The sequence below is a fragment of the Gadus chalcogrammus genome, chromosome 18, assembly GCF_026213295.1.
Source record: "Gadus chalcogrammus isolate NIFS_2021 chromosome 18, NIFS_Gcha_1.0, whole genome shotgun sequence".
In the NCBI taxonomy this organism is placed as follows: Eukaryota; Metazoa; Chordata; class Actinopteri; order Gadiformes; family Gadidae; genus Gadus; species Gadus chalcogrammus.
Genome location: NC_079429.1, coordinates 3,036,326 through 3,052,777, shown reverse-complemented (window position 1 = coordinate 3,052,777; position 16,452 = coordinate 3,036,326). Strand labels below are relative to the sequence as shown.

The following is a 16,452-nucleotide window of genomic DNA, read 5'->3' as shown; positions in this document are numbered from 1 at the left end:
GGTCCCTCCGGTCCTTGTGGGAAACGTTAAAGAAAATATAAATGTCCTTATGTCCTTGGCAATGATAGAAAAAATGAAACAGATGATTGAAAATAACATGGGATCAGCATATTTTTTGATGAAAATATGTAGTATGATCGTTCTTTCAAATTACATGGATCCTGTAAATAGTGGCCCTTCAGGCATTCCATCAGTTGTAAACGCTTTCCAACGAGCACTGTGCACGTTTGTTTATAAATTGTTTACTATTTACATATTTATATTTGCATATAAACCACGGGATATATGCCGTGATTCGCCAAGGACCGGACAACCATCTGGTTGTCCGTCTAAAGTCAAAGGTTGTGAGGCATGGCTTTACTTCTGTCCCTGCTCCCCCGCTCATGCTTCCTGTGTTCTTTAGATTTCAGTTCAACAGGCCACCCATTTTATTCATTGGAAATGTCCAAAACATGCAGAGGAAGTGCATATGAGCTGCTCCTTCCAAACAGGGACTGTATCGGAATATCCGAGTACAGAAGAAATGGAGGTTTCACAGGCGCAACACATCATTGGCCAAGTCAGCTTGGACTTGTACTGTACAGGGCCCACTGTCTTACCTGATGAATCTGGAACCCTTCTCCTGTTGCGTTTGCTGTGATATGTTGTGATAGATTAGCACTCAGCGGCCCACAGGGCCGTATAACTAGAGTGCTTTCTTTGGGAAGATTTGTTCAGTGTGTCAGGAGAGTTTTCAACAGTACATTTCCACTGGGTCGCTGTTCATGAAAAACAACTTTGTGACAGACTGGGTTATCACTTTTTTTATATTTCAAAGTCTCCTCAGTCCATTATTTCACTCCACTATTAAGTGATTCCATTTTATGATTCCCTTGCGCAGTGCAACTCACATTGTTATAGTGTGGTGTCAACACGGCTATGCAGCCAAGTGGAACCTCCCGTTTGTATTAATGGGAGTGGATGACAGCTTGTCAATGTTAATAACAGTGGACTAATATGCATAGAGCAGTGCTCTTACTACTGAGGCCACAGCGATTAATAATGAATGCCTCACATTCAGCCAATCGCACACACACCGAAACACACACACGCACACGCGCACACAATGTCAGCAACCATCAGCTCAGGAGGAACGGGATACAATCAGCGAGCCCTTCAATAGCCAGAAGAACGACCCTACCTCCGGAGATAATGTCTTAGATTCCTATAGAAAACTGCTCAGCTTTGCTGTAACCAAACCACATTATGCAGTATGAGAGCTTGAGGCAGTATTTCACTTCTGCGTAGAACACCCACGGTCGGGGTCCCTGCGACGGTGCTTTCATTAAAATTTCTGCAGCCCGACTTGCGTGCCACTTTCTGCTACGCCGGTGACGCAGAGAGCCACGGCGCCCGAGCCCAAACCCAGCTTTGGGCGTCCACAAACCAACTGATTTGGATTTCAAATCAGCTCTTGTAAATTATATGCAGTCGTTTATTTACAACGGAACATTTATCTCATTATGCAACGAAGTTTCCTAGCCCCCCCCCCCCCCCCCCCCCCCCCCGGGTACTGTGCCCCGGACGCAACGGCCCCCGGTGTGATTAACCCGTGCATTGGGTTCCTTCCTAGCAATATGGATTTAGGGCTTCTTCAGAGTATTGATTTGTAGCGACAGAGCCATCCGTCATTGAGCCTTTCGGCCCGGCTCCGTCACTGATAACCTTTACTCTATACTATGTTGGTTGCAGGTTTAGGCACGCGAGGTAAAACAACACTAAGTTACACTGCAATAAACTTTACTGGTATTAGAGATCCACTATGAAAACCATGCTGTTTTGCCGTTACTTTAATTTGGTTAATTTAAATTTAAGATAAGTAGAAATCTTTACTGTATTTGTTCTAAAGCCCAGCAGCAATGTTTTCATGATTACCACAACACTGCAGGGTCTGTAAGAATTTAGGGATATTTTAAGTATTCTCTGTAGGGGAAAAAGTCGAAACTAATTCATAGTTATATTCCTGAATTTCAATGAATGTTGTGCTGTGCCTTTTTATTAAAAACAAATGCCATTTCCAGCATCTCATATCATTGTTTAATGTGGAATATATGCAAGAAAGAGCTGAGGCCCTGGGGAAATTGTTAACTATTCCTGTTGGGCAGAGTGTTGTCAAGAAGTGATAGCATATCTGAAGTAGTGCGCTTGCTGCGGTTCCCATCCAAGAAAAAGCTTTTTATTTATGCAGAACTCATCAGTAGGGATTATCTGTGACCATATTACTTTGATGATATAGCTGCGTCTACTTTGTCACAAACCTATTAAATGCAGAATACAAGCAAGAACTTTTGTAGGAAATACACATATCAAATAAATCAATGTTGATGCTTCCAGGGCACCGAAGGAAGGTCACTGAAAATGCCTCCACATTCATACAGCTCGTAGTTTTCTATTTATTATTACTTGTTTTTATTTTCGCAGTCTGTGCTGTCTCAGTCGGTATGATGGACAGGCCCTTTTGAGGAACTTGCTTGTCTCAGGGAATAGATTGTATTGGTACTTGCTATGCCCCCGTCTAGCGCAGAAAGAAGTTGTTCTGCGTCTGACACAAACGACATGATGATGTTCCATCGACACGTCTTTAAGAGAGGACAAAATGTCGGCGAGGAATCGGAATGGAAGAGATACGAGAGAGTGGCCAATTAGCGGCTGGCCATTTGGATTTTTCGTGAGCCCTGCCAGTGCTGAGATGGACAGAAAGCAGCAGACTAGAGCGGAAGGCGTTACACAAGCTGCCTGATTGCTTTCTTTAGTCCAACACACATTTTGACTGACAGGAGAGAGAGACGTGACCTGTGAATGTGTCTCTAATGAGCCGTGAACAAAACACTGTGAAATGAAAATATACAGAAATCTGTCAGCTTAAACCATCTCAGCCAGGTTGATCGATCGAGTAGACTACAGTACAAGGGCAGCCCATAATCACAGCTATAGTCGCAAAAAGGGCTTCATTTTGCTCTCCTTGTCTACGTACAGCACTTTACGGAGGACTATAAACCGGCCTTAAGCCCCCTTAATGACAAGGACTGTACCCCAAAATACTGCTTTTTTTGGGGTACAGAGAGCTTGAGAAGGAACACAGAACAGAACTCCTCCATGGATGGGGAGGAGTGCAATAGATGGAAATGAGCCGAAATTTTATGGTAACGTGAAATCTAGCAGAAATAACGAACCAAGAAGAGGAGGTCCATCTCACAGGCGAGCGTGAAATAATTCTGTATGGATCAGCTTTTGCTGTAATAACAACGCAGCTTTATAATATTATTCTGATGCTGCCATCTTGGCCTCTCTTGTGAAAGAGGTGTTGAATGTCAATGAGGCCAACCTGGTTTTAAATAAAGGTTAACAAAAAAAAATGCTTCACACCCGAGATATCAGAGAAGATTCAATCCTCTTTTTCTGTTTGCTGTGACTTCATTCGTTTTGTTGGTTGCTCTTTGTCTTCTGTCTTTTTTTCATTATCCTCGCTGCGTCCCAGTAAATGTCACACGACCTCGGGGCAGCGCAGGTCATTGACTTCTGAGATGATGAAGGACACCCAGGAGGCAGTCGATACCTGCTGGGATGCCTGGGCCAGCGTTTGAGCTTTCAAGTACAAACACTGAACTCTCCGGAAGGAAACCGGGCAGAGCGGCGTGTGCGGTGGGCAGAGCGGCGTGTGCGGTGGGCAGAGCGGCGTGTGCGGTGGGCAGAGCGGCGTGTGCGGTGGGCAGCCACTTCGCTCCCCTCGGCTTGAGAAGCTTGAAAGATGAGTGTGAAAATGACTGGATGAAAATATTGTCTTCGATTCCTATAGAGAACAGCTCAGCTTTGCTGTAACCAAACCACATTATGCAGTATGAGAGCTTGAGGCAGTATTACACTTCTGCGTAGAACACCCACCGTCGATGGGCCCTTCGACGGCGCTTTCATTTAAATTTCTGCATTCCCACCTCCTAAAAACCAATAACCCCCCAAATAAGTCCCAAGTTCCAAGCTTCATTTGTGCAATATGCAAAGTAACTTTATATTTCTATTTAACTAGCTACCGTCTATATTCAAAATCATTTGGCCTTCCCCCATGACTTCCATAAAAATAATTAGGAGAAAGGACCGGTTCATTTATAATCAAAAAGAAAAAGACAGCCACTTGCAGAGTCCATTCAAAACAGCATATCTCTCTTTCTCTCTCTCTCTCTCTCTCTCTCAGGCAGACTTGAGCTTTTTGATGTATTGGAAGCTCGGGGCCCTCACCGTGGGGGGCTCCTCATTACCTTGGTGCCCGACTGCTGGGGGTCAGCGACGTGTTTGCCCCGTAACCCCCTCCTGCCTATGCTGTTAGACAGAGTAGAGCTGTGTGCGTGTCGGTTTGTGTATGTCTGTTAATGCGTGTGTGTGTGTGTGGTGTTCTAAGTGTATCAGCCCTGCTTACCATTCAAACCTCCTGGAGCGCGCTCAATGTGTGCTTGTGCGCATAATGTTAATGTGTTAACGCGCGCGTGTGCGTGTGTGTGTGCGCAAGTTATGACTCACCGCATCACAGTTGTACAGTATGATATTAATATATAGAACAACACCTTCCCTCAGCTTGCTTTGTGTTCCAAATGCAGGCATGTAGAAGAAACCTACATTTAAACTCACAGCTCTCCTGTCCAACGCCGTCCTTTAAGACCAAAGCATTAAGGATAAACCAAACTCTCTCACAACACGTCTCTCCCTATCTTCCAGACTTCATATCTCATAAAAGGTTGTCTTTACTTTAAAGGTTGAGTAAACCCCTAGATGATGTTTTTCAGTCGGAAACAGTTTCGGGGGGAACATTTCTGCGATATTTTTGATAAGTTGTCCAACGAGGGAAATTCTGTTTAATATAGCAGAAGTCTGCTACTGTGGTCTACCAACGCTCTTCCAAAGAGTGGTATTACTCTATCCACTGCGTACCTTAGCTCGAGCAGGTGTGATACAACTCCCCTCGCCCCTTCTCCTGTGGAAACCCAAGGGCACGTTTTTATAAAACCTTTACAAAAGCCACAACTGTTATGATATTAGATTTCGTTTAACTAGTCAGTCCCTCCAGGATTTCACAGGCCTTTTTTGAGATTGTTGCGGCCTAAAATGCCTGATGTTGCATGAGCTTTTCCAAAAAGTTGCGATGAAAGGGTTTTTTTGTCTTTTGTTGCGATTACAGTGCGAGAGGAAGTGAAAGTCGGGATTTTCCTGATGTTAAATATTAAGTTATTACTGCAATTTTCCCTGAGGAATTTGGTAAATATTAAGCTATGACTGAAAAAAACATTAATTAACACTGAGAAATGGTCCTATGAATAATTGACTCTTGATTCTTTCCGCGCTGGCAATTTACTTGGATGCCACAGCCTGTGTCATAGTGATCTGCCTCGTCGTCTGACGTCCTGCCTGCAGTTCGGCAGTTCTGTAGTTATGTTTTGCGGTGGCAAAATGCTTATCAATGGAAGATTTCCGCTTATGTTCCACCACAATGTTGCATGCAGTGCAAAATAATTCCTCCAACTTTCATGTAGAATACCAGGATACTGCTTTTCGCGATCTTTTGCAGTTATTTTGGTAGGCAAGTGGGAAATGTTGGACGCGCACATGCTGCATGAATGCTTGAATCGCTTGAACGTAAACACGACGGGAGTAAGGCGGGTAGTTTGTCGACGTCAGTTCAAGATGACGCCAATGATTGGTCAAATTTGCGGGAAAGTTGCGGTGGTTGGTTAAAATTGCGAAACCGCCCTGAATTTGCGGGGATTGGTTGATGTTGCGTTGAAGTTGCAAATCGCAACAACGCTAAATCCTGACTAGTGGGGTCTGACTAGTGGGGCGAAGTTCTTCTGCAAATAAGGGGTGTATACCTCTCTCTTTAATGCGGGTGTGTCTGCGTACCCCTGTGACATGTGCGAGTGTACGAGGGATGCCATTGGGCGATAAACAGGGCGCAATCCATCCTTCGCTCCACACCTGTGCCCCCCCTTATCCCTATCTGTCCTCTGGAGCCTGGAGATGCAGGCTGGGCTAGCGTACATCTGCACCCCCAGTCCCTGCCCCTGCCCCCCCTGCCCCCCCCCCCCCGGCGATCTTCCCTTATCAAACCATCCATATTGTGACCGCGCACCACCGCACCGGGCTTCCGGGCTGGTGGAGCAGGGTGGAGGTGGTCCTTATCAACGATGAGAACCGGAGGGGCCAGAAGAAGTCAATCTGTATGCATAATGAATTCCGCCCTAGTCAGGCGGGAAACGGCTATATTTTTCGAAGCGGAGGGGGCAACCTCAAAGATTAACTCGGTGTGTTCCAGAATTGGCGCTGTGTGTAAAAGTGTTGGTAGTTTGACCCCGTGCATAATTTGGGATCCAACCGGCCTATCGAGCTATAGCAGAACTCAGAGACTTACACCTTGTCTCTGTTTTGGAAGAAGCTTTCAGAAGGGGGTTTTAATAAGTGTGCTTCAGTGGCCGGTCTTCACGTTGTTGATTTGAAAAGAATCACTGGTGCTGGCAGAGTTTTTGTTCGAAATGGCGAATTAAGCTCTTTCAATTATTAATCTAAAGTCTGATATGTGAGACTACCTATTGTACAACTCACAGTAAGCAGTACAATGTGGAAAGCATAGATACAAAATAAGACGTAACACAGCAAAGAGCTATGCTGTTGTATTTTATATCATTTTGAAAAAAATGTCAACGTTTTTCCCAGAGGGGGAGCAAGGGAGAGAGGGAACATTTGATGTATTTTAGTGAGTGGAACCGCTCAATCACAGACTGTATGAAAACAAAGGAAGAATAAGAAATGTGTTGCACACAAGAGTAGTCGATAAATGACAGAAATGATGTACGGCCGGTGTAGCGCACCTCTGAAACGTTCGATCCTCTGTGTAATTACACAAAGTGAATAAAGTTCACTTGGCTTTGAATTTGACATTGCGAAACCATGTGCCCCCCACAGGCGAGCGGCCCGCAGCCATGACTCCGATGGACTACAAGTACAGCCTGCTGACCGCCGCCCCGTCCGATGACTACGGCCAGGGGCCTGTGCTGCTGCTGCACACGGACCCCTCCCCCGGGGGCCTCTTCGGCGTCCTGGAGGTGCGGCGCGGGGACGTGGCGGCGTGGCACCGCAGCGCGCTGGGCTTCCTCAACAGGCTGAAGGTGTGCAGCTTCATGTGCTTCCTGACCGTCACCTTCCTGGTCACCGCCTCCTACATGCTGCTGGCCGACCGGAAGGGCCTCCTGCTCACCCCGCCGCCGTACCGCTTCGGCAGCCCGGTCAGCCCGGTGAGCCCGGCCAGCCCGGTGAGCCCGGTGAGCCCGGCCAGCCCGGCGGCCTTGGACTTCAACCTGTCCGCCAGCAGGGACCTGGCCCACGTGCGGCTAGTGGTGAAGTCCATCGTGGCCAGGGTGGCGTTCCAGAGCAGCAGACGGCTCCCTGAGCGCAAGGCCCTGGTCAGCAGCGAGCCGCACGTAAGTGAAGCGAGACGCGACGGTTCACGTTAGGATGGGTTAAAACTGTTGGTTAAAAATGTTTTCAGTAATGTTTTCACACATAAAGTACAAACCAAACCTGAGGGAAAAATAACTTTGTTCCCCATTTGACGCTTCGCTACAAATCTAATTGACGAGTACAAAGTATACCAGTTTGTGTCTTGCTGCAAACAAACTAAACGTTGCGGAAAATTCAAACCCAAAAATCCGGGGCATAAAAACGTATTTCACGGCAAGTTGAGTCAACAACGCAAAGCTTTTTATCTGAAGATGAGATGAGATGCTCTCAACAATAAATAGATGGATTTAAGATAGCGGCATCGTTGTCTAAGAGCATTTGAATGAGCGAAGATGTATATGAAATGCACCACAAACAATGGTGTGATATACAAGTGCCCCGAGAAGCTTATCCCTCTCTCATACAACAACATCAATGATCCAATGCACTGTCTGAAGTGACCAGGATCATCACTGCATCCTTTGAGTCGACTTCTGAGAGTGATTAAAGAGTGTTGGGTTAGTTGACATGTTGTTATGTAAGGTACCATTATAGTGAACGGCAGATTGTCAACCAACATTTCCAGGCAACCGAAGAGTGAATCTCTACATAACCTCAAAGTAGTACTCCACTTTGTACGCCCAAATTTCCCATTTGCCGAAGCCGATCAGGAGTGTGGTTACGTTGTCTGCCGAGAGATGCTTTGTGACATGGTAGCAAGATGTAGTGAATACAAAGGAGGTGCAATGTGAGATGTCAAGGTTACCATCTTCATCAAGTATGGGAAGCAGCACATAATAAATGCAAGTAACACCTCTCAAACGTCACTTCTTAATATATCTAGCTATCACGGGTATTTAGCGTTTACCAGGAAGTCCTCCGTTATATCTCTTCCACTGCTTTGCTTCTCTAGCTGTATTGCAGTCTTTGTGATTCTTCATGTGGAAATATTAATCATTAAATAGGCTCCTAAAACATCACAGTCGACCACAATAATTAATGTCTAAACAGGCCAGGTTGTTCAGTGAACTGCTAACGTAGCACAAAATCGTTACGCGACATGCACAGGGGGTCAGGTGGAACTATGTAGCTAATCTCTGCAAAACATCAACTAAATAGCTAATTATTTTAATACAATCCAGTCCAAAGTTAGCCACATAAGGCTGACTATGATTTATTAACCAGCGACTTCTTCAAATCATCACAGGAAGCATGTTCCCTTCATACAAACTTTATTCACATGATTAGTTAAAAACAAACAGGAAGCCACTCCCCTACTAAAGTTAGTGGGGTCTATTTGTGGTTGATGGCAGGTCACGGTAGGCCACACCCGGGCCTGACTTTGGGGCTGGGCAAGGCTGCATACATGTGGTGCACTGAGCAATCGATGCAGACAGGTTAAACAGCCATCACAACACAAAATCCAGATCTGACATGGCAGCATGGAACACCAACTTTGCACGCGCCATTGCTCATATTCTACAATATACCGGATTACTCAACAACAACTGGTCATCAAAGGAGCCCAGTAAAGCCACCTAGGTGTGTGCAGCACAGGAGATTGTGCTGCTTGCTTGTAACTGGAACTGGAAGTTAATGCGTGATGCAAAAGTAGCACGCATCAGTTAGTTGGCAACAAAAAGCCACCCACAGCCAAGAGAACGAAAGGGCGTTAGAGGCCCTGGCCCTGGACAGTCGCCTCCAAGCCTGGGAGGGGTGACTCAAATCAATACTCCAACCTACAGCTCGTCCTTGCCAGCTTCAATGGAGCTGCACTGTTTCGCAATTATCCATTCATTGCCTTTTCTATTTTCATTAATGCAGAGATACAATTAGGCCAGGGAGGCGAACTGCCTCCCAAACCGAGTCTACGGCTGAATCTTCTGAACCGGTTCCTACATTCAGAGCCCTGTTGCTTGTCCATGTGGATCCATCGTCACCCCAGGCGGGGGTTTAGTAAGCGTGTGCCGGGTACTATGTGCAACACCTTATTTCTTATTGAACACATAAATGCAGAGGTGGTTGGCTGTGGCTGTGGGGGATAATCAATACCACATGACTGCAAGGGATGCTGTTGCAACCGTCTTCTCCCTCGTGCTCCGTCTGTTCGTCAGCCAGTGAGTCATCGTCTACTGCGAAGCATTGCGGTGTAGAATCCACTGGAAATAGCAGCTTGAAATGTGAGGGAAATGGGAATGTGGGCTGTGTCATCGGTGTATAACCTTAAGCACAGAGGATTGAGACATGATACAGCAGTGTGTGTGTGTGTGTGTGTGTGTGTGTGTGTGTGTGTGTGTGTGTGTGTGTGTGTGTGTGTGTGTGTGTGTGTGTGTGTGTGTGTGTGTGTGTGTGTGTATCCCCCCCACTCAGTGAGTCAATACATCTGGAGATAAATAGCGTTTTAATGGTGTAATCATTATAAAGCAGTATTCATGACTCGGGCTTCTTTAGGGTCAAGCCTTTGGTCCGGGAAACCGAAAGAGTTGACTCTACAAATCTGTGTTGGGTTAATGATCCGTTTTGTTTGTTCTTCGCAGATGTTTTCCGTGATCCCACGCAAGTTCCTGCCCGGCCTCAAGAACCCGTGCTGGTACGAGGAATACACGGGGAACAACACATCGGACCCTTATGGGAACAACAAGTACGAGTTCTCGAAGCGCTTCCGCACGCTGCTCAAGTTCTTGAGGAACTCTTTCCGGGAACACTTGTTTCACTGGGACGGTAAATTGTACCGCACGCGCTGCCTGCCGTACTTCTACATCATCGGTCAGCCCAAGTGTGGCACCACGGACCTGTACGACCGCCTGAGGATGCACCCGGACGTCCGCTTTGGCATCAGCAAGGAGCCGCATTGGTGGACGCGCAAACGGTTTGGTGAGTGTCTGGGAACAGGGGGGTTCCTCCAGGTGGGACATCCGTAGGTAACGGGACAGGCCTACTGATTGGTGCTCTGCTGGCATCGCTCAGAAAAGGGGTGTGGCTTGAGTGGCCCGGGTCACCGCCCCTTTGCCCTCATTGGCTGACTTAGGTGCCGTGTGGCCCAACATTTAAAAAATAGTTTTATTGTTTAACGATCGTGTTGTATATATCAATGTTTCTAAATATTTATGGGATCAAACTGAAGGTCAGAGTCAGGGTGTCACAAAATATTTGAAGAACCGAAGCTGATGTATTGAAAATTGGTTTCAGAATATCGAAGGTTGCGTATGACCAGTGTGTGACAGAGCACATTGTTTAGTTCTGCCTCAAAGATAAGGTTCTCTCACCAGGGCAAGTTCTCTCATTTTATCTATAAAGTTATTGTTCCCTTGCTGAAGACTCAAAACACGTTAAAGAAGTGATCTAACAGATATTAGTGATCACCAGGAAATCATACTGTGTTTAAGAGCTATAATAATTTGACTGTCATAGCAATATCTTATAAATGACATAGCTATCCATCAGGTATTAGTGAGTCAAATGCTCTGTGAGAATATCTATTTTGAGCCATTTGGACTGATCATTTAAGGCATCTCTTCACTGATCGGTTCTATGAATCCATCTGGCCTGTCAATCACAGGTGCGTTAATGCAATACTTTCTAAACAAAGTTTAGTTTAGAAATGTTCATGTCTTCCGCTCCTTTCTGCCCTCAGTCTTTACAACTCTCAGTACGTCCCGGCAACTTCACGTGCAACACGTTCACGAGAGGAATCGAAAAATAACCACCATATAAAATAAGCGTTCATTGCAGCCATTCATCATCAGCTGCGTTGAATTTAATATATATTAAGAAGATGGATAACGGCAGAGTTTTTTTTATTAAGCTAATGGGTTTTTATTTGCTGAGATGAATAGCGCTTCCATTCTCCATTTTGAGTGATAATCTTCTTAGCTTTGTGGCTACCACCAGGAGTACATCAATAGAGCTCCCCTGGCGATGTCGTTTCCCGCATTGGCACTCAGGAAGTTTGGCTACGTGTGGGGACGGCACTCATTAGCGCACTATACATCGTTGGGCGTACACGGGTAGAGGGATGCTCTGGCTGCAGTGTTTTACCGTAATCGGTGACACAGACAGTCGGTGCGTGGATGAAAGCCCCTTAGAAACCGGCAGATGCCAGACCTAGGCGCCCCTTTGATGCCTTTTGGGGCGTACGTTGAATCCCCAACCACATTGACTCCACACATGTGCATGCATGCACTGCAGTTTCCTGTTTTTCAGTTGATCCGTGCAATTTCTGTGCGGTGACTGGCTGAATTTCAGCATTCTGACTCAAAAAACTATTTCATGTAAATCGGTATGAAATCGATTTTTTACAGAGCGGGAGATGAATAGGATGCACTGGCGGTTTTAATGGACATGGCGTGATAGGATTTGTGTATCTTGTGAGGCCGTTAAAAGATTGAGCTTGGAAGATGGGCTGGTTTGCGAACGGTTCTTTATTACCACCTGGAAATCACTGGCGTGTTTCAAGCTAGCGCTATCAGAGCGATTCAGCCGGCTGCCAATATCAACCCTCCCAAGTTGGCCTGATGGAGTTTAAACACGTGCTTATTTGTGAGTCGCCAAGCTCAGAGATAAACCCCCCAAACTGCATGGGGAGCCTCACAACGCAGCTGCACGCACACACTTGGCGCTCGCATGCCCGCACGCACACACGCACGCACACACACACACACACACTCAAACCAAGAGGTCCACGCTCAGACATGCATGCAGGCATGTGCACACACACGCACACACAAACCAACAGGTCCACACACGCACGCTGAATCTACACAAAAAAAACTATCTACACTCAAACACGCTCACACACAAACAAACCACCAGTCCACACTCATATGGCCGCACACACCCACAAGCAGGTCCAATCTTGCACATGCATGCACACATCTAGCACACTTGGAAACACACACACACACACACACACACACACACACACACACACACACACATGCATGTGCCCACACACCCGCACACACACATTTACTTTGATAGCATGGCTTTACTCCCATGCCAAGCCAGCCTCCTTGTAGAGAGTGTGATTGTGAGGATGCTCGCGTGTTCCCGTCTCTCTGTGTGCAGCTGTGATGTTAGAGAGAGCGTGTGGCTCGGAGCACAGATGGTTCAGAGAGTCAAGCTTACGAGGAGGACCCCGTTCCACGAGAGCCAGGGAGGACATAGTGCCACAGATCAGATCAGCTGGAAGCGCAGCTCAAATCGTGGATTCTCTTTCTTTTGCTTCATGTTTCTTTTAGGCCTATCAAGTTGCTGGAGGCCGGGATCCGTTGGCACTCATTAGCTATTTTTGAGCTGAAAGAATGGTCGTACCCATAAATGGAATAAATCAGTCCCAATTAAATAATTGACTTGAGGTGGAATACAAAGTCCCTCTCAAGTCACAGTAGAAGTGTTACTAAATCAAAGAAACACACACTAGACATCAAAAGGAAGGGCAGACAGTATTTCATGTTATTTGTTGTTCATTGATCTGATCCACGAGTTGTTCACCACACCCCAGATAATGTAAGTTCAGAGTGCCGACTAATGCATCTACGTGGATATCGATTACTTTTCTAAGTGCTACTCTCATGTCTAGAAGGCAGCAAATCATACATAATGAATGTCTTAGAATAACCTTCACTTAAGGAGTAGTCAACATCCAGGATTAGCATGGTTTTGGCATAACTGGAGTTAGTCAAGGCCATGTACTTTTATTCATTCGATTTAATACATGTAGTCAGAAAGTATGTTTAGATCATTTTCGAGGCATGCCTAGCTGTCTCAGCAAAAATCTCTTGAAACGGATTTTCAAATGGTTAATAACATTCAGGTGAAGAGATGCTGGTCTGATGGTCCCAAGAGCATCGCTTATCACCACTGCTTTTATTATCATTCCTAAAGTTCATTCACAGTAGAAGCTCCGGCAGGAATCAATAACCTAAAAGCTCAAATCTGTTTGGTAAAAATGGGAGTGAACATTCCAACTTAAGTAAAAGTACTAGATACAAGACATTTTCCGAAGTAAGTGAGTGTATTGATTCCAACCTTTTATTAAAAAGGGAAGTAAAAATAGCACAAATGCTTTGGAATGAGGCAGAATGAAAGTCCCCAAAGATAGAATAACTTAAGTTATTAACTTAAGAGAACCATCTCAAAATGGGACTTAACTAAAGCACTTGTTGAATAGCAGAGCGATTCCAACTCAATTTTAACGACAACTTATGGGTCAGTACTGATTTGAATGTTGATGCGTCTGTACAATCAACAAAACGAATGTAATCAAACGTATTTATTTAGAAATTACATTAGGTCTTATACGAGTGATCTAACCACAATATTAATATACAGTCTAGCACTTTTACCCTGGTTCATGCTTGTTTATCAGCTCCACAGTATGTGACCTTTCTGTTATTATACACTCCCTGGCCTTTCCTTTCCTCTCTGTCTTTTTTTCTTTTTCTATCTCCTTCTAATGATCTCAAGTGTTCCCAGACATTTTATTTTCGTTTGATTTCCCACGGCACTGCGTATATTTACTTTATTACCTCACAGTGGGTGTCCGGTATTTCTGCCAGCAGTTTTTTCCCATCTTGAACTCTTTAATATTAGAAAACAAGATTGTAATATATTTTATCTTTAACCCATGCCTAAACCCTGCGCAAAATCAACCCGACAACAAAGACAAACAAGCGACTGCGTGGCAACAGTGCGACAGCAACGCGCCCAGAGTCATCGTGCCAGGGCGTTCGTGGAGAGGTGAATCACAGAGTTGTTTACTGCAGCTCCATCAAAGCGCCATGTGGAACTAATGGCCGTCTGAGCTCAGGCTCGTCGTAACACAGAGCAGAGGGGGACTCTTCTGAAGCCCCACAATGGACCAGAGACCCTCGGCCCAAAGCTGCCTGGTCAGCTGTAATTAGAGCTGTAGGCGACACCGGCGTGGACATAAACACATCCGTCCACAGCCCGTTCAGCATGGCCGGCGCACGCCTGCCACCGCTCCTTAATTGGAGGATTGAATAAAAAAAGCATTTGCCGCCGATCTGGGAGCGCTTTTGAAGACTCTGGGAGTGTTGCTCCTGTAATGTGAAAAGGCACAGCGATGCCAAACTCTCTGCTCTGCAAGGTCGCGCCACTTTGTGAGTTGATTGGTCTTTTGGGGTAAGGAGGGAGACTGAAAGTGACTTGCAGCAGATTTCAGTTCCTCATCAAGAAGAGCTGGTGTTAACTCAAGGTCAACGTTAATGAGGAATCATTGAGACCCCCTCAATGAGTCCTCCTATTATTCAAAAAATGATTATAATAAAAATACTGATTTAAGTAAAATACTTAAATGTTGAACAAGGTTAAGATAGGTACACTAATAATACTAATAATCCTAATTATACATTAATACGCATAATATATACAAATAACGACATGTTTCACTCCTGGCGATAGGTATCAATGAGTGCTAGCCCTGTATGTTTCCGTAGTGTATCCACTGTAGCGTTGATGTCTTTATCTCCCGCCCTCCCTCAGGTATTGTCCGTCTGAAAGATGGCGTCCACGACCGCTTCCCAGTGGAGGATTACCTGGACCTGTTTGATCTGTCCGCCTTCCAGATCCAGGACCAGCTGTCGGCCAACGCCAGCCGAGCCCGGGACCTTCCCTACCCCCAGCGCCACATCATTATAGGTAGGGCTGAACTATGAATCGAATTCAAACGTGTAATAGAATTTAATAGAAGGCGATTTGCAATTGGCAGTGGTTGCGATAAAAAAGTTGAAAATATTATTTTATTTTGGGGATGTTTTTTATTTATTTTTTAGGATTTGTTACCGTTACCGTTATTTATTTTTCAGAAGGTTGATCAGTATGGTATTTAGAATGGTGACATGTTAAGACATTTGAAACGGGGAGGGCAAGCACTTCTGATGAAACAAAAATGGAAAATATGTCTTGTCAATCGACAGAAAATGAATTGGTTGTAATATTGACCTAAGAAACTCTCGGCTTGCTGAATCACTGACATATGCCCACACACAGACACCCCTCCCCCCATGCTGTTTTAGTATCTCTGGGGTCGGGGTTCATTCTTGATAGAAACATAAACTTGCCAGAACACGGAGTGGCTGATGAGACGTTGCAGGGAAAACCGGGACACCCACATATCGGATGCTGTTACTCTAGCAGCAGAATATATGGAGTTCAGTGTTTCTCAACTGGTGGGTCGCGACCCAAAAGAGGGTCGCGGAGTGTGTGGTCAATTATTATTAATAAAAGGTCATTTAAGGTCGTGCTGACATTGTGGCTGTGTGTCTACTAACACATTTGAGAAATAGATGTGCTTGTTTTGAATTGTTTTGAATTGTTCCAAGTTCGTCACGACTTACTGGCCTATGGGTTCCAAAGGGTCACTTGGACACTCCAAACCAAGCACCCTTGTTCGAACGACACCCTGCCCACTAGCAAAATAAAAATAACTTTGGTAGATACTTTGAGGACAGGGCTATATTGCCTTTCAGGCATTAGCAATCTCTTACACAACGTACTCCCACTATGTACATCTGAGACGGGGGGCGCAGTCGGAATGTTTGTTGACGTTGCCTGGTAACCCAAAAGTACCGGCATGCTTGGGCAGGTAACCTATAGAGGGCAATTCAACTACATAAAATGGATAATTCCACAGCACGACTTGTACTATGTGTTTCAACCACCCCGTCACTTTCCATCTGAAACAAGTCGTTTTCTGGTTGGGTTTTAGTCTGAAACAGAAACACACCAAATGAAATGAGTCTAGATCTAATGCAATGCGTCACTGCTCAAACCGTCCGTCCTCCATGATTAATATTCCATCCATCTCAATTTCCTTCTACTGGACCCCACCTGTGATTCCATCTGCCGCCCCCCCCCCCCCCCAACAATCACTGGAATCAAAACAAGGCCGAGTGAGAAAGTTGTATAAGT

At 45.5% G+C, this 16,452-nt stretch overlaps 1 protein-coding gene across 3 annotated transcripts in view; it reads left to right on the top strand.

Moving 5' to 3' along the window:
* LOC130371942 (carbohydrate sulfotransferase 15-like) overlaps positions 1-16,452 on the top strand; it is a 33,377-nt gene that overhangs the window by 11,247 nt on the left and 5,678 nt on the right. For 2 of the 3 annotated variants that reach the window (XM_056577824.1, XM_056577826.1), the window contains exons 2-4: positions 6,985-7,499; positions 10,056-10,392; positions 15,025-15,180. In XM_056577824.1, coding sequence (XP_056433799.1) covers positions 7,002-7,499; positions 10,056-10,392; positions 15,025-15,180 — 991 coding nt within the window. In that variant the 5' untranslated portion in view covers positions 6,985-7,001. Of the gene's footprint in view, positions 1-6,144; positions 6,327-6,984; positions 7,500-10,055; positions 10,393-15,024; positions 15,181-16,452 lie in introns of those variants that run through there. The other variant, XM_056577825.1, reaches the window with a different exon arrangement.